This window comes from Muntiacus reevesi, chromosome 2 (assembly GCF_963930625.1).
Source record: "Muntiacus reevesi chromosome 2, mMunRee1.1, whole genome shotgun sequence".
In the NCBI taxonomy this organism is placed as follows: Eukaryota; Metazoa; Chordata; class Mammalia; order Artiodactyla; family Cervidae; genus Muntiacus; species Muntiacus reevesi.
The window spans coordinates 40,669,043-40,686,942 of NC_089250.1; the positions used below are offsets into that span (position 1 = coordinate 40,669,043).

Consider the following 17,900-nt stretch of genomic DNA (forward strand, 5'->3'; position numbering starts at 1 on the left):
TTTCAAACACTGCATATAAAATTCAGCCAGTTTCACCATCCCAGGAAGAGATGCATGTATTAAAAAGACAGTGTTTGTAATCTCCAAGAGAAATGAGGATGATTTCACACTGCATGAGACCTTGGTTTCTGAGACACAGGGTGACTTTTGTGTTTGAATATCTCTGAGACCAGATAATGCCTAACCATTTGTTGAGTGACACAGGGCCAAGATTCTGGAGATGTCCCAAGAAGGACTGCTTCTTTAACCGAGCCCAACAAATACTCCTATAGTGTATTTTAAAACACATAGGCATAAGTCCTGTATATGAAGTTGTCATGGTTACAGAAGAAAAATAAATATTTGTGCACATAGACATAACATGAAGTCCTTCTACAGTGAAAACAATCTCCTCTGGAAAGACCTTCAAAAGTCAGTGATGAGCCAGAAGTGGATGGAGCTGGTAATGGAGTAGGGGGTAGCCTTTAAACGCACCTCTTGACATTTGCATTTTTCATAAGCTTTGTTTAGTAACATAAAATTAAGGGGCTGTGGGAGTGAGGTGAACAGACACAAAAACCAAGAGCACTGTTATTTATTTTCTACAAGTGACATCAAAAGCAGGAGTTTTGCCTGTGTTCTAGTTTATCTCCAATAAATAAATAACTATGTACAAATGTGCTGAGTTTACAAAACAATAGAGGAAAACCTTTGCATTACAAAAGATACATTTACATGATACATTTTTTCCCATACACTAAGCATTTCATTCCTAGCTTACTTGAACCAAAGACCCTGTGTAGCAATGTCTAAAGGTGTGTACCTAGGCTCTTCTACCAGAAAGCAAAGCTATAAAAGGAAAATTCCTCAGTTAATTCCTCAGTTTCTTGAATATAGGGCCTGACTTGGCCTGCTACTTATTACTCATATTTAATCTGTTCCAGGACGTTGGCAGCTGTCTGGAACAGCTCTTAGCTCTCCTCAAATATACGGAGCAGACAGCCCCCTGCTGAACTTGTTAAAATGTAGATTCTTGTGCAGTAGGTGGGATGGCGCCTGAGGGCATTTCTAACCAGCTTGCCGGGGCAGCTCCCGCCTCCCGGACTGCATTCCAAATGGCTGGGCTCAGAAAACTCTCCTCCAAAGAGGGAGAAATCCTGGAGGGCCTGATCAAGAAGAGGCCCTAACTGGCCATGCTGCAACCTCCATCCCCAAGTTCCCAAATTAAAAAAAACAGTAGAGCTGGTTTTATTTGGACCCACAAATGATAAGGACCACGAGAGTCCAAACGGCCACTGGCCACTGGCCAATTCTGCAGCAGAAACTTTCTTACACTGTCTCCTGGGATGGGCTTCCATCTCCTCTCAATTCAGAGCAACCATTTTCAATATTTTCACAAATAACTAATAATAATCATAGGAAAAGACACTGCATAAGAAGCTTAATGACGACTACTTTCCAAATCAAAACAGCAACAACAACAGTAAAACCCAGGTTCATTGTTTGAAAATAAAAATGAAAATCTTGAGTTGAATTTCTAGGTCAGTCCAGCAACATGAGTCTAATAAATGCCCTTTATATTTTAACCTTTCTTAAAATGCTATTGCTCCGGAAGCCTGAAATCTCAGGATAAATTCGCAACTCTGGTGAAAGAACAGTTTCTCAACCGTTCTTATTTCTAGTGTTTTTCTTTCTGTTTCACAAAGCAGTTCTGCCCAGGCAGACAGCTAAGAGCAGAAAAATAGGGTCCAACAGAGATAGGGTGGCTCAGGTAGGTCGGCCAAGTTTCTGGAAGGGGAAAGTTGGGAGAAATGAAAAGGATGAAATGGGGCTTAGCTTCATAAACACAAGAGGGCTGGAAAAACTTCACCAAGATAGTGTAAGGATCCCGTAACAAGTGGGAGCACACACATAAATAGATAGAGCAGGAGGGAGAGGGGAGGGGAGGAAGGCAGGAGAGATACAAAGCAGGTGTTGGAGACACACGGGGTAGGGAAAAAAGCAGAAGAACAACAACAAATAAATATTGGGGTCATTATCCTTGACTCAGTGTCACTCATTAGTCCCCTGGGAAGGACGTCTGCCCCCAGGCTGCCAATCAAGAACACGCACCCCCCACCCCGTGCCCCTTGATGAGGGCACAGGACACGTTGCAACCTGTCACAATGAAGCTGTCATCCCTGCTCGTTTGTCTGATGACATCACGGAAGTGACTGAGGCCGAACTTCCAACATCCCCCTTCCTCTCCTCCATAGCCAAGTGCAGAAGCAGTGAACGAAGAGGGGCGAGGGGGCTTCTATTCTGACGCCAGCTAAGGTGCTTGGGGCAGGGCAGTGGGAGAGAAAGGCTGCGGGGCCGGGAGGAGGGGAAGAAGTCCGGGTACCAGGCTTCTCAGAGTTTCTGAGGTGTCCGCTCAGTCTTCACCTGCTGCAGCACCAGCTCCTTGGCGGGGACCCCGCACTTGTACTCCAGCTCCCCCCGCGAGGCGCCCTGCTTCTTGCGCAGGTGGCAGAGGAGAGCCAGAAGCGCCACCACCAGAGACAGGCTTGCGATGGAGATGCCCACGAGCACGCCCGAGTGCAGGGGGCCAGCAGGTGCCGGCGAGGGGCGCGCGGTGGCGCCCGGAGTCAGGCTGACTGGGGGCTCCCCAGAGCCGGCGTAGTCCTCCATGCTGTCCCGGTCCTCCTTCACCTGGATGGAGTCGCAGTCGGTACCAGTCTGGCCAGAGAGGGCCGAGTCAGGCCCACAGATGCACTGGTAAGTGCCGGGGAGGTTGTGACATTGGCCAGGGCAGACGCCGTCGTCACACTCGTTGATGTCCGTGCACACGGAGCCCTCGTCTAGGATATAGCCGTCGGGGCAGCGGCAGATGGTCGGGTTGTGGGGGTCGCAGTCAGCCGGGCACGAAGTCTGGTTGCAGAACATCTGGCACCTGTGCGGGGCGCCGGGGACGGGCGCGAAGCCCTCAGCGCAGATGCACTGGTGTTCGGACCGGCCCACCGGCTGGCACTGGTACTCGCATTTATTGCCGAAGCACGGGTCCACGGGATCCACGCACTCGCCGTCCACCAGGTCAAAGCCAGAGAAGCAGTGGCACTGGAAGCCACCCTTAGTGTTGACGCACCTGTGCGGGCACGGACTGGGCACCTGCGCGCAGTCGTCCACGTCCTCACATCGGTGCTGGTCGGCGGCCAGCTGGTAGCCCGCCTCGCAGATGCACGTGTAGTTGCCGAGTCCGTGGAGGTGGCAGAAGTGCTCGCAGAGTTGGTGGCACGGGTGCTCGGCCGGTGGCCCGCAGGAACGCCCGTCCGCCTGCAGGGCGGCGTCCGCCGGGCACAGGCAGTTCGAGGCGCCGGCACTCCCTTCGCACTCGTGTTGGCAGCCGCCGCGCTCGACGCCGCAGGCCCAGGCGCCCGGGGCTTCCCTGCCCCAGCGCCCCTCGGTCTCCCCCGGCGGCGCCGCGCACTCAAGCTCCACCCCGAGGGGCGCCACCGCGGCCGTGCTGCCCAGGGGCAGCACCTGAAAGTCCGCGCCGCTGGCTCCGAAAGGGGTGCCGTAGGTGATGGAGAGGCCCGCCGCCGCCGTGGCGCCAGGCTCCACAGCCAGCGGCAGGCAGGAGGCGGCGAAATGGAACTCGCAGAGGAAGCCGTCGGCCTCCGCATCGCACGGCCGCTCCTCCCAGGCGGACTCTATGGGTGCCTGCGCCCCGGCCGCCGCCGAGACGGCGACGCACAGCGGACCGCAGAGGCGTGCCCCGTCGTCGAGAGGCCGCGCCCACCTGCTGAAGCTGGTGCGGTTGTCGCCCGTCACCCACTGGAAGCCGCGCAAGGGCCCGGAGTGCTCTGGGTCGTCGCAGCCTGGCGGGCGCTGCAGACCGATCCAGAGGAGCGGGCCGCCGTCGCTCAGGAGCAGGGAGATGACATCTCCGGCCACCGAGGAGCGCACGGTCATCAGGTGGCCCTGCAGGCGCTCGCAGACTCGGCTGGCGGCGAGGAAAGTCGCGGGGCCCCCGAAGACAGCGAAGCAGTCGAGACCAACGCACTGGCTGCCGAGGGGCTGCGCCTCAGGGGGCGCCGGGAGCCCCAGGCCGGCGGGGGCCAGCACGCCGAGGAGCAGGACGCGCAGCATAGTGTCCGCACGCCGCGCACAGGGGCCCGGCCGGGGCAGAGAGACGCGGGGAGCCCCCGGCGACAGCTGCTCGCGTCGGTCTCCGACTTGGCGCGTCAGGCTGTGGCGAGGCAGTCTCTGACAGGCCACCAGACTCGGGCCCGAGTTTATAAGTGAGCGGCCCCCCTCCCTGGACGTTCGGGAAAAGGAAGGAAGTGCCTGGTGGGAAGGGCTGATGCTGCGTTCTCGGATTACTGGGTCCTCCGGACGCACTGCGCCCGCCCTCGCGCCCGGGATCACCTCGCCGGGGGATGAGTAAATTCGGCCCTGCCTGCGAGGTCCTCGGGCGGGGCCGGCAGTGCAGGCTCCCGGGGGACCCCGCACCTCTGTCAAGGGGGACCCGCCCCGCCACCCGGCCCACGCGCGCCGCCCTACGAGGGGCTTAACACGCTACCCTCCTGAATCTCCTTGTCCTCTTTTCTTCATCTGTGTTACCAACTAATTCAAGGAAAGCCTAGATTGCGGATGTCTTGAAAGATGATACTGGGAGAGGAGGGCTTAGAATTGGGGGGGAAAGGGGGGCGGTTCCGTGATGCCTAGGACCTGCAGGGCTTCGGGAGAAGGTGCCTGCCAGGGGAAGAAGACCCTGCAGAGGGGCTGCCTAGAGCTTGGCCTTGCACACACACACACAAAAAAACGCGTCTCAAGGGGAGCTAGCCGACTGTTTCCGCCAGGGCGCCTGAACTGGAGACCGAGGCGCTTGGAGACAGAGGGCGTGGGTGGGACCACCCTGTGCCAAGGAGGGGTGCTGGCCTAACACCCGGACCCTGTGGGACCCACAAGTCCCTGAGCGCAAGCTGCCACGGCCAGACCTCCTCTCGTTGCGTAAGAAAGTCGCGAAGACACTGTCAGCGCCCAAGATCTCATCACCTTTTGAAAGTGGCGGCAGGCGAATTCCTGCGGACCCCTGTAGGGGAGCGAGTTAGCTTGAGTGGTCTGAGTTTGTCCAGCATCTCAGAAGGACAGTGCAATTCGCACCCACAAAGGGACGCACGGCGTGCCCTCGCGGGGAGGGTCTGTCTGTTGGGGGCTTTTCCCCAACAGATCAGATGGATACAGGGGCGCACTTAGTCCGCAAAGGACACGGACGAGGGGTGAGTAAGCGCGCAGGCGGAGTGGGGAGCGCTGGGAGAAGACTGGAATCTGTCACTTTCGAGACCTTATCCGCTTACTCACTTGTCAGGAATGCGGAGGGGTCAGTCCAAAGCCCAACCGAGAGTGGCAAATTTGTTTTTTGTTGTTTTTTGTTTTTTTTTAAACACCCTATGCCATCCTCCTCTGCGGTCATTCACAGCGACGCGCCAGGTGGCGGCGCTGTTGAACTCTAAACGAAGCCAAAGAAACTTGTCGATCCCCGAAGTTGGGCTGAAAAGGTTTCTTATGCAGAGTCCTTTCCCCGGGCAGGACTCGCGGATCCCCTTCTGACCCGGGGGTCGAGCCCGCCACGTCCAGCAGAGCCCAGAACTTGCTAAAGAGCAGGACAGCGTGGCGTCGTCACGTGCGGAAGATAGACACCTGCTGGCGGAGGGACCGTACTGTCTGCAGTGACCAAGGGGACGGGCGAGTACACCCCCGAAAGTGCAAGGGGGCGGGGGGAGATACGCTTCACTATCCCGCTATCCCCGCGCCCCACGCAAAAGAACACGGACATTTGACGCTTCCTGGATTGGGCCAGATTGCACCTCTAGGAGGAGGAAAGACCTCTCCTTCCCACGCCACCGCCCCCGATCGGAGAGTCGCGCGGGCCTGGGGTAGGTCCGGGCAGGCACTGGCCGGACATCCCACTGACTTCGGGACCAAGTCAGGGGCCACGACTGCGTGCACCGCCACCCTGGAGAGGTTGTCTCGGTGCAGCCGGTCGGGGCGGGGCCCCAAACACAGGCTGTAACTCGCCACTTTAGAGACCTCAAAGGTGGACGCCTGAGACAGGAAGGGAGGCAGGGCCAGCCACACCCTTTGTGCCTCTTTTACAAAGGATTTCAGGACTGTGTTGGAGGAAGCCTTAAACAAAGGGTGGGGCCCTCTGAGCCCGGGCCAGCCCTTAAAGGAGTTGAGGGACATTCCAGCGTCAGGTCTGGCCCCCACCAGGGTGGGTCACTTCTTAGATAGGTTCTAGGTGATTTGCCCATAAATAGCCAAAGAGCTTTATCAAGTGTGGGAGGCAACTTTTTTTCTTAAGAGACATTAAAGAAAAAAACAAAAACCAACTTTCTAATTCCAACATGAACACCTGTTCTTAGATGTATTAAACCCCGAGGTCCCCTGATGCTTGGAACCCATTCCAGTATTTTTGCCTGGGAAATCTCATAGACAGAGGAGCCTGGTGGGCCATAGCTACAGGCCATGGGGTCGCAAGAGTAGGACATGACTGAGTGACTAAACCACCAAACCCACCCCCGGTGCAGATCCTGTTTGGCCCTGTTTCTCTCCGGAGCACCTGAGCAGCTGTCCCTGCTCTGACTTAGAATTTAGGCCTCTGAGGTGGGGAGATGAGTGGAAATACACAATTCCAGGTGCTCAGGGCTTCCAGGCTGTGAGATGCAGGGTTGACTCCCAATTGCTGGTGATAAAATCACCCCACCCATGGAAACGACTGTCACTAGCCCTTGAGGATGTGGGGGAAGGAGGCATGTATAACTTATGCAATACAATAACCATAATCCCCTAAAACTTATTAAAGTTAGAAATTCAGTTTTTCAGTCTCCCTAGCAAGTGCCCCACTATAGGGGCTAGTGATTATAAATTATACATTACCGAAAAGACACTTGATCATCACAGGAACTGCTTTTGGACCCTACTGGTCCACACAAATGATATCAATGAAGATATTTGTGGGGGCACGTGAGTATCCCTTCTAGGATTCCAAGTACACTGTCTTACAATCATTGTTGTTTTCAAGATAATGGTTGTAAAGACTGTCATCAGAGTCTAGAAGGGAAATGTTAAGAAGAGTGTAGAAGCTGTTTTTGTTTTTGTTTAGCTGCTAAGTCCTTTCTGACTCTTTGTAACCGCACAGACTGTAGCATACCAAGCTCCTCTATGCTCCACCATCTCTCAGAGTTTGCTCAGATTCAGGTCCACTGAGACGCTATCGAACCGTCTCATCCTCTACCGCACCCTTCTCCTTTTGCCGTCAGTCTTTCCCAGTATCAGGATCTTTTCCAATGAGTCAGCTCTTCACATCAGGTAACCAAAGTTTTGAAGCTGCAGCTTCACCAACAGTCTTTCTAATGAATATTCAGAGTTGATTTCCTTTAAGATTGACTGATTTGATCTCCTTGGTACTTGACTAATGAATACATTGGTCTTCCCTGGTGACTCAGTGGTAAAAAATCCACTTGCCAATGCTGGAGATGCAGGTTCAATCCCTGGGTCAGGGAAATTCCCTGGAGAAGGAAATGGCAACCCACTCCAATATTCTTTCCTAGAAAATCCCACGGATGGAGGAGCCAGGCAGGCTACAGTCCATGGAGTTGGAAGAAGAGTCAGACACAACTTAGCGACTGAACAACAATAAGTTAGTACATCAATACTATGTTTAACCTGTATGTTAATTATAATAATTTAGATATTAAGAAGAAAGACACTTAAAAGGTAATAACATCATGTGTATAAGCCATAACAATATTAAAATGAAGACACAAAAATGAAGTCTGTGATGATGTAGCAACAAATGATTCTAGAAGTGGAAATTAAATGCCTGGTGAGCAAATGTTATTCAATAAACAACAGCCTGGCACCTAACAAGGTGCAGATTTTACTAAATTTTTGCTGTCAGTCAGACTTTCTTCAAGAAGCAAGATGAAAATTGACCGTCCTTTATTGGCCTATTTTTATAAAAGAAAATATGTTGCATCTACCCAAACCCAATATTTGATAACATATTTGATGGTGAAAGACCGAAAGCTCTACCCCTAAGGTCAGAAACCAGACAAAAATGCCTGTTCCTGCCATAGGGTGCTGGAGGTTCTAGCTAGACTCTGTCCAGGGCAGTTCTGCATAGAAATGAAATAAAAGGCATCCAGATTTAAAAGGAAGACATAAAATTATCTCTTTATTGATAGTATTGCCTTGCTTATATGTAGAAAATCCTAAGAAAACTATCCAAAACCCTAAGATCTAATACACAAGTTCAGCCTTACAGGAAATAAAATCGACACCTAAAAACCATTTGCATTTCTATATAGTAACAATGAACAAATTTAAAATGAAATTAGGAAACAATTTCATTTACAATAGCATTAAAAATAATTAACTACTTAGGAATAAATTTAACAGGAGTGCAAAATACATACTTTGACAACTACAAACAATGTTTAAAGACATTTTAAAAGACCTAAATAAAGGAAACATTTTATTTTTATGGATTGGAAGATTTGATATGGTTAAGCTGACAAAACTCCCAAAATTAATGTACAGAGTCAATACAATCTCTATTAAAATACCTGCTGATTTTTCTACAGAAATTGTCATGCTGATCCTAAAATTCACAAGGAAATTCAAGGGGCTCTGAAAAACCAAAATAATCTTGGAGAAGAGAAACAAGACAGGAGGACTCACACTTTTTTATTTCAAATTTTACTGCAAAGCTACAGTAATCACAACAGTGTGGTTCTGGCATCAGAAAAGACCTAATCAGTGTCTTTGGCACAGAATTGAGTCCAAAAATAAACCCTTTGAATATATACAATTGGCCAATAAGCACATGAAAAGATACTCAATAAGAAAAATGTTTATATTTAATCAGTTTAGTCAATTTTTACAAGGGGGGGGCAAGACAGTTAAATGGAGGAAAGAATGGTCTTTTTTACTTTTTTTTTACTTTTTTACAGTCTTTTTTACTGTAACCATCCTAGTGGTAGTGAACTGGTATCTCACTGTGGTTTGACTTACATTTCCCGCCAATGATGTTGAACATCTATCTTTATGTGCTTATTAGCCATTTGTATGTCTTATTTAGATGAATATCTATTCAGATTCTTTTTTAATTTTTATTTTTTAATTGAAGGAAAATTGCTTTACAGAATTTTGTTGTTTTCTGTTAAACCTTAACCTCAATCAACATAAGTGTACATATATCCCCTCCCTTTTGAACCTCCCACCCATCTCCCTCCCCATCCCACCTCTCTAGGCTGATACAGGGCTCCTGTTTGAGTTTCCTGAGCCATATAGCAAATTCCCATTGGCTATCTATTTTACATATGGTAATGTAAGTTTCCATGTTACTCTCCATACATCTCACCCTCTCCTCCCCTTTCCCCATGTGCATAAGTCTATTCTCTGTGTCTGTTTCTCCATTGCTGCCCTGTAAATAGATTCTTCTGTACCATTTGTCTAGATTCCATATATATTTGTTAGAAAACAGTACTTATCTTTTCCTTTCTGAGTTACCTCACTCTGTATAATAGGTTCTAGGTTCATCCACTTCATTAGAACTGACTCAAATATGTTCCTTTTATGGCTGAGTAATATTCCATACACAATGCTACAGTACCACAACTTCCTTATCCATTCATCCAGATAAGGGGGATAAGGATAATTTCCTTATCCCCCTTATCCAGTCCTTGGGGGTCTGAGAACAGACCTGCAGGATGCTTTGGTAGCCACCACCCTCCCACCCCCGCCCCCGCCCCTGGGTGATGGAGTGAGACCATCTGGAAATTGGGCAGATGGGGGCCCTGAGGAGTGAAGAAGTCAGGGAGAGCAGCTGTTAGGAGGGAGCTCTGCTCAGGGTCAGGGGCTGCCAACACCGAATCCTTCCTTCAGAAATCCCACTCCGAGTCACAGGCCCAGGGGGTACCCAGGGTTCCGTCAAGCTCTGAGGGAAGTGGGATGGGAGCAGCTCCCCACTGGGAGCTCCTGACCTCACTCACCTGTACCCAGAGCCAGCCCACCCACAGAGGGAGGGGGATGCATTCGCCCACACCCAAATTGCTGGGAATGCTCTTCAGACTGGGAATAATTCTGAAGCCAGATCTAAGAGAAGTGCTGGCAAAGGCTTCTCTTTAGAGTTTATTCTCCTTTGGAAGGGACTTTGGGGACATTCAGCAAGACCCAGTCTTCCGGGGTCCCTTACAACACCCCTCCCAGGAAAGAGGACCTACCTACCTCATGTTACAACAGGCGATGAGGACAGAATCTTCCTCCTTGGAGCTGGATGCCACTTTTATGCTTCTGGTGGCCAGCTGGCCACTGAAGAACTTGGAGTCAACAGATGCATGGGAAAATCCTGGCAGCATCATCCATAGTGCACAATTAAAACTCCAGCTGGTCCTACTGCAGCCGGGATAAATACACACAGCTGGTAACAAGAAAATCCAGAACTTGGAATACGCCACAGAGACACTTTATAGCTGTTTTCTTACAGTACTTACTCTTCTGCTGTCTTCCCATGGTCTTGAGCTTCAACAAGATTTTTGTATTTTATCTAAAAGTCATGTTTCATGGTGAATTAAGCAGTCTCTGAATCTGGGGAAAATCATGACTGAAAAAAATATCTATTTGGCTTCCTGTTTCCCAGAAAGTCTTTGCCGCTGTTTCCATTTCTGGCCCAGCAACTTTCCAAAGAGTTGAGAATGTCATTTAAATGAGTCAGTCCCCAGAGCTCAGTGGAAGTGACAAAAATGTGGACTGAACGTTCGTGCATCATCAGCTCTGGTCGAGTGAGGGGCAGCTGGGGTCGGAAACAGGCAGAGGAAAAGGAAGGAATCTACTAGCCAAGTGGCTGCCTTGCTCCTCAACATGAGGTCCCAGACCAGCATCCTTGTCTGGGGACTGCTTCTAATGTGCCATCTCTGATGGGAAGCTGCACGGAACAGTAATCCAATTACAGTGAAGGAAGCACCCCGTGCTTCCCAAATCAGGATCTGCCTTTGACAAGACCCCCACCTGGGGGCCTAGAGGGCACACACTCCCCCCGCCAAGTGGTTGTGCTGGAGAAGGACCTAGCCAGGCAGCAGAATGGCCTCACTGAGACCTTGCAATAAACCAGCCCCTTCCCTGCCCGCCCCCCACAGAGGTTCACTGAGACCAGCAGCATTGCTGTTACATCTTATCTCTGTAAACACCATTCATCACCTCAGACTTGTCAGAAAGGCAGAATCCTGAGCCCAGCACAGACCTCCTGAGTCAGAAACTCCAGGGCTTGGGCCCAGACATCTGGGTCTATTTGGTTCCTTCACTGTAATCGGATTACTGTTCTGTGCAGCTGACTACCTGCCCAGTTGGCACAAGCATGAATAAATTAAAAGTGTAGCTTCCTGGATTGCCATCTCTCTGGTCTAATTTACTTAAACTTAAAACCTGATTTCTATTTTTAGTCAAATATCATCTTTAAATAGTACCTTCTATATGTTCACAAGGTCGCATCCCTCAAACCAGAGGTCAACAAAAGGGACAGATAGTCAATATTTTATCACAATGGTGGGCACATAACATGAACTTGAACAAGTCCAACTGCTCTTAGCTCTGTTTCTATGATAGATAAGCTCCCTGAGACTCAACTTTTCTTCCCAAAATGAGGATAAGAGCTACATCCTAGGGTTGGATGACAAAATCTGGATCCTAGGATGAATCTCTGAGCCTGCTTCATGGACACTCAGGATGGGCAGGGGAATCAGGCAGATCCGTGGGGCAAGTATTGAGTATTTGTTCCATAAAACAGCTGCTGCTATGTATGCTGCTATCAGCAATCACACTCCTGTTTATACCGATGTCCAAGTCTCACTGGCCAGAAGATGTTATGAAGATCCATGGCCCTCAAAACTTCAAGCTCATGAGGACATATGGTCACCTTCAAGAACTTACACACCAAGGTCATACACAACTAATGGACTCCTCTTTAATATTCATCTAAAATTAACAATGTCAACAATAAATAGAGAAACTGAGGCATGGGAAAAAATAAAATTACTTTGTCAAATCTCTTTCACTTAGACGAGATAGAGGAGCATGTGTTTGTCTTGCTGGGTAAGGAAGGAAAGTGGGTCAGAAAATGTGAAAAGTCTGAAATAGAGAATGTTTAGGGCAGCAAGGCAGACACTCTTGGTTGGCTGACTCCTCCCCCATCCACAACCCTTCACAACGTTGCTCTCTAATGACCCTCCCAGTGGTCAGCCTACAGACAGTCATGGTGTTCAATTTTAGCCAACACAATATTTTTTTAAACTGCTTGGAGGGCTATCTGGAGGATCCTTCAAAAACGACAAATATAGGATCTATTTCTGGTAAAAAAAAAAAAAAATTAATTCTGGAAAAAATATGAAAGCAGCTATATCAAAGATGATATTTGACTAAAAATAGAAATCAGCTTTTAAGTTTAAGTGACCAACCTCAGATAGAAGCTGGAGGGATTTATTCAAAGAAGGAAACCACTTTGGGTGGGATTCATATTTATTCATACTTTATCCCAAGCACACTCTCAATTTACAAGGTGTGGGGCAACTAAGACCCCTTAAGAGAATGAAAAGACAAGCCATGGACTTGGAGAAAATCTTTGTAAAAAAAAAAATTGATAAAGGACTGAGACCTAAAATATACTAAGGAACTCTTAAAATTCAACTGTAAGAAAACAGCCCAATTTTATTTATGTTTTTCTTTTTATTTTAATTGAAGGCTAACTACTTTACAATAGTGTAGTGGTTTTTGCCATACATTGACATGAATCAGTCATGGGTGTACATGTATTCCCCATCCTGAGCCCCCCTCCCACCTCCCTCCCCATCCCATCCCTCAGGGTCATCCCAGTGCACCAGCCTTGAGCTCCCTATCTCATGCATCAAACCTGGACTGACAATCTGTTTCACATATAATAATACACATGTTTGAATGTGTATTCTCTCAAATCATCCCACCCTTGCCTTCTCCCACAGAGTCCAAAAGACTCTTCTATACATTTGTGTCTCTTTTGCTGTCTCGCATATAGGGTCATCATTACCATCTTTCTAAATTCCACATATATGCATTAGTATACTGTATTGGTGTTTTTCTTTCTGACTTACTTCACTTTATATAATAGGCTCCAGTTTCATCCACCACAGTAGAATGGATTCAAATGTATTCTTTTTAAAGGCTGAGTAATATTCCATTGTGTATATGTACCACAGCTTTCTTATCCATTTGTCTGCTGATGGACATCTAGGTTACTTCCATATCCTGGCTATTATAAACAGTGCTGCGATGAACATTGGGGTACACATGTCTCTTTCAATTCTGATTTCCTTGGTGTGTATGCCCAGCATTACAACCCAATTTTAAAATGGGCAAAAGACCTTAACAGACACCTCACCAAAGAAGATACACAGATGGCAAATAAGCATTTGAAAACATGCTCCACTTCATGTCATCAGGGAAATCCAAATTAAAGCAACAGTAAGATACCGCTACACACCAATTAAAATGGTCAAAATCCAGAACACTGACAACACGAAACGTTGGGGAGGTTGTGGGGCAGCAGAAATGCTCACTCATTGCTGATGGAAATACAAAATGCTTTGGTCACATAGGAGGACAGTTTGGAAATTTCTTACAACACCAAACACACTCATACAGTATTCACAATCTTAGACAGTCACACTAATGAATAAAAACTTATGTCCACACAAACACATGGATGGTGATAGTAATTTTATTGATAATTGCCAAAACTTGGAAGCAACCAACATATCCTCCAGTAGGTAAATGGATAAATAAACTGTGGTCCATCCAGACAATGAAATATTATCAGAACTAAAAAGAAATGAGCTCTTGAACCATGAAAAGACATGGAGGAAACTTAAATGTTTCCTATGCCAATCAGAAAATGCCACAGTCTATATGATGCCAAATGTATGACATTCTAGAAAAGGCAACACTACAGAGACTGTGAAATGTCAGTGGTTGCCAGGATTTGGGGAGGGGGGATAAGGTGAACAGGTGGAGCACAGGGAAACTTTTCTGTGTGATATATGCAGTGGTGGATACAGTTTTCAAAACCCATAGAATGGGGACTTCCCTGGTGGTCCAGTGGTTAAGATTCTATATCTCTACTGCAAAGGGCTAGGGCTCAATCTCTGGTTAGGGAAACTTGATCTCACATGTTGCAACTAAGACCCTGGTGTATATATATATATATATACACACACACACACACAACCATGTGTACGGCTTTCCTGGTGGCTCAGAAGCTCAGGAGTCCACCTGCAATGCAAGAGACCCGGGTTCAATCCCTGGGTCAGGAAGATCCCCTGGAGAAGGAAATGGCAACCCACTCCAGCATTCTTGCCTGGGAAATTCCATGGACAGAGGAGCCCAACACACTACAGTCCATGGGGTTGCAAAAGAGTCAGACAGGACTGAGCAATTGATCAATATACAAGGTATAGTACAAAAGTGAACCTGAATGTAAACTATGGACTTTAGTTAATAATAATGTGTCAATATGGCTCACACATTGTACCCCACGTGCCACACCAAAGCCCAGTCTTAGTAATAGGAAATTGTAAAATGTTGAGAGGTTATAAGGGAACTCTCTGTACTTTCAACTCAATACTTTTGCAAACCTAAAATTGCTCAAAAAATCTAATAATGAAAAATAATACTTGATTAACCCAAAATAAAACAAGAAAAAGGCATCAGAAGTAAAAAAAAATAAAAAGTGGGCAAAGCAGAAAGCAAGTAACCCAAGAGGCTTGAACCTGATAAGCTGATTTCGTCCATTTGAATTCCTAAAACAGGTGAAATGACTGAATACAGATGGGAAGCGAAGCAGTGTTGATCTACAGGGTGGAAACAGACTGGGAGGAATATAGGAGACCCACTGGGTAGTGGAAAGTCTTCCTGATTGAAGCACTAGTTATGGGATCTGCACTCTTATCACAACTCAGCAAATTGCCTAGTTGGGATTGGTGCCTTTCTCTGCCTATAAATTAGAAAAAAAGATTTTTTTTTTTTTTTTTTTTTTTTTTGTATGTGGTAAGCAGGAGGATGAAAGTCACAGGCTAGTGATGAAGGACCAAAAAGACAGAAGGCAGCCTGAGATTTCCCATCTCTGGACCCTTCATCATATGAGAAAATAAACATTATGTTAATCAGGCATTACTATGGGCAGAAAAATTCACCACTGAATACTACAAGTTCATGTAACATAAAAGCAGAAGGAGAATAAAATGCCCAGAATAGATATTGAAAAATACTGATTCATTTGCATTCATGTGAGAATCATTTCTAGTTCCTGTCTATTCTACACAAATGGATGTAAACACTGGGATAAGTCCCTAAAGATGAATTTGGTAGGCTACATAGCTCAGCTAAAAATCTCGTATGAGCCTCATTTCCCCAACAAAACTTTTTTCATTCATTCGTTCTGGTTTGTTTTCTTGTTTGCTAAGCTAATGCGTGAGTTGATTCCAGACCGTGTGACTCCAACTTTTCAAATAACAAGGCCTAAATGAATCATCTTTTCCTATGCTCAAAAAAGAAAAAAAAATGCCTCATGTTGAAGATCATTTGGCATATAACCGAAGTTAACAGAGAGCATTTCATTTCAGCCACAAATCAGTAAGCACCAAATCCAGTCTCCAAGCATCAAAGGCATTCTGGGCATCTGGTCCCCTCTGAAAAAGCCTCTTAAAGAAAGGCCATGACATTACTGCTGACACCAGCACTTGCAGTGCCCAGGAACTTTTCCAAGGTTGTTTTTCCTTATTAAATTAAATAACACGAAAGATTGTTTCTATAGTAAAATATGCTTCCCTAAAAGGACAGGACCTGAAGACAAAAGATAGGGTTTGACTGCAGCCATTGCTCAGAGGGAAATGCAGTTAGATAACTCGAAGACAAGGGGATAAAAGAAGCAAGCAGCAGGACACAGTGAACTTGAAAAGAGAACACTCAGCAAGATGTTGGGCGGCAGCAGTGGGGGTGGAGCAAGCGGGGGCCGACAAAGACCACTTCTTAGTGAGGTACGTGCCTCTCGTGATGGAGGCCAGGCAAGTGAATGGGATTCATGATTCCTGAGCTGCCCTGGAGGGAGGTAGAGAGAAGACTGGGAACAGAAGTTATGTCCAGGTCCAGGCTCGTGAATAAACCTCCTGTGAATACCTGTGGCCAAGACTATGAGCATCACGGTTTCGTTGCCCTTGGGTAGATGTCTAAAAGCAGAATTACCAGGTCCTGTGTGTGTACATTTAACTTTTTAAGAAACTAGCCTGCTGTCTTTGACACAGTGGCACCTCTAGCATCCCCATCACTGTGCACGGGGGAGCCATGGAGCAGTGATCTCTGCCAGCAGGATGCAGTCACACCTCTGCCCCCAGGACACACAGAGGTGCCGCTGTGACCAAGACAGAGGCAGAAAGGTCCCTGTGGGGTCAGTGAGGCCGCACGCACGGCCCACCCTCAGATCACGGTGGGCCTCAGGTGGCACAAGCACTCAGGGGATGGCAGAGAACTTCTGAGTGGTACTTGTGTATGTGTGTGTGTGTGTGTGTGTGTGTGTGTGTGTGTGTGTGGCGTACATGCACGCGTGTGTGCCTGGGGGAATACACAAGCGCAAGAATAGAGAGGTGCTCACTTGCACATAAGTTATTATTAGAAATACCCACCATTGCTCAGTGCTCCACCTTCCTGGCTCACATAGGATGAAAGCCAGCTTGTCTCCTCAGGGGTCTGCTGGTTGACACCCTTGAAGATAGCTGGAGGTAGTGAGACCTAGCAATCCAGGTGAGGCTGCAGGGTTTCACAGCCCTGCTTCATCACTTGTCAGCTGGGACCGTAGGCAAATTTCCCAGTTTGTCTGTGTTTCTGCTTCCTTACCTATCAAGTGGGGAGAGTAATTCTGTCTGTTTCCCAATAAATCAGTTGCACTTTTTATCTGATAATAATAAAAGTTTGGTAAATGTTCCTGTCGCGGTGTTTTAATGACGTGTCCCAAGAACTGAGCTATTCAGGTGGCCTTCTGTTGGCCACATTTGAGACCCACTTGTGTGTAAAACTGTGTGTAAGGCTCACCTTTCCCTTAAGTGCCTCCCAGCCTCACGGGAAGACAGACGCAGAGCCACTGAGCTATCACACCAAGAACAAAGGGATGGGGGCTGTTAAAGAAATCTGGAAAGAGAGCTCTCTCCTCAAGGTCCCAGCTGCCTCCTGAGGAAATCAGCCATGACTTGTGGAGGAAGGAAGGACTGTTTCTGCTCGGTGTGGGGGACGATGAGGACTGGAGGGGATTCACCCAGACCGTTCACCAGAGACTGTGCCTGTGCTCGGGTCAACTTCCATCCTCTCGTGTCTGCATCTCTGTACCTGAAGGCTTCCCCCATCCCAGAGTGGAATCCCTCTGGAAGTACCGGGAATTACCCATCCCCCTGCAGCAGCCCCATCCACGATGGATGAAAGTCAGTGTATCAATACCCCGGCTCCCTCGGCCTTCGGGTGGAATGACATTTCCTTCTGTTTCCACAGTTGCATCACCTCCTCATGACCCTACCACTAATGTCCATCCCTCCCATTAAATTACTTCACTGGCATCCTTGTCTCCAGGTCTGCTTCTGGAGCAAAAGGAGCCTGGAGACCAGATGGACAAGACAGCATTGGTCCAAGAGCAATAGGGACATCCTGAGTGTGAGCAGTGCCCTGCGTGGGGGGAGCGGCCTGCCTGGGGTGAGGAGCCAGTAAAAGACAAAGGCCACAGACAATATCAGAGATTCCAATAGGACCCCCATTGTCTCCCCTGCCTGCCATTCTGCTCCAAGACCCCAGGGCAGCCAAGCATCAGAAAC

At 47.9% G+C, this 17,900-nt stretch overlaps 1 protein-coding gene across 1 annotated transcript; it reads right to left on the bottom strand.

Annotated features, from left to right (window-relative positions):
- Positions 1 to 559: 559 nt before the first annotated feature.
- On the bottom strand, positions 560 to 4,355 carry THBD (thrombomodulin). Its single transcript, XM_065921339.1, has one exon. The coding sequence runs from the start codon at positions 4,105 to 4,107 to the stop codon at positions 2,371 to 2,373; it is 1,737 nt and encodes a 578-aa protein (XP_065777411.1). The 5' UTR covers positions 4,108 to 4,355; the 3' UTR covers positions 560 to 2,370.
- Positions 4,356 to 17,900: the final 13,545 nt, after the last annotated feature.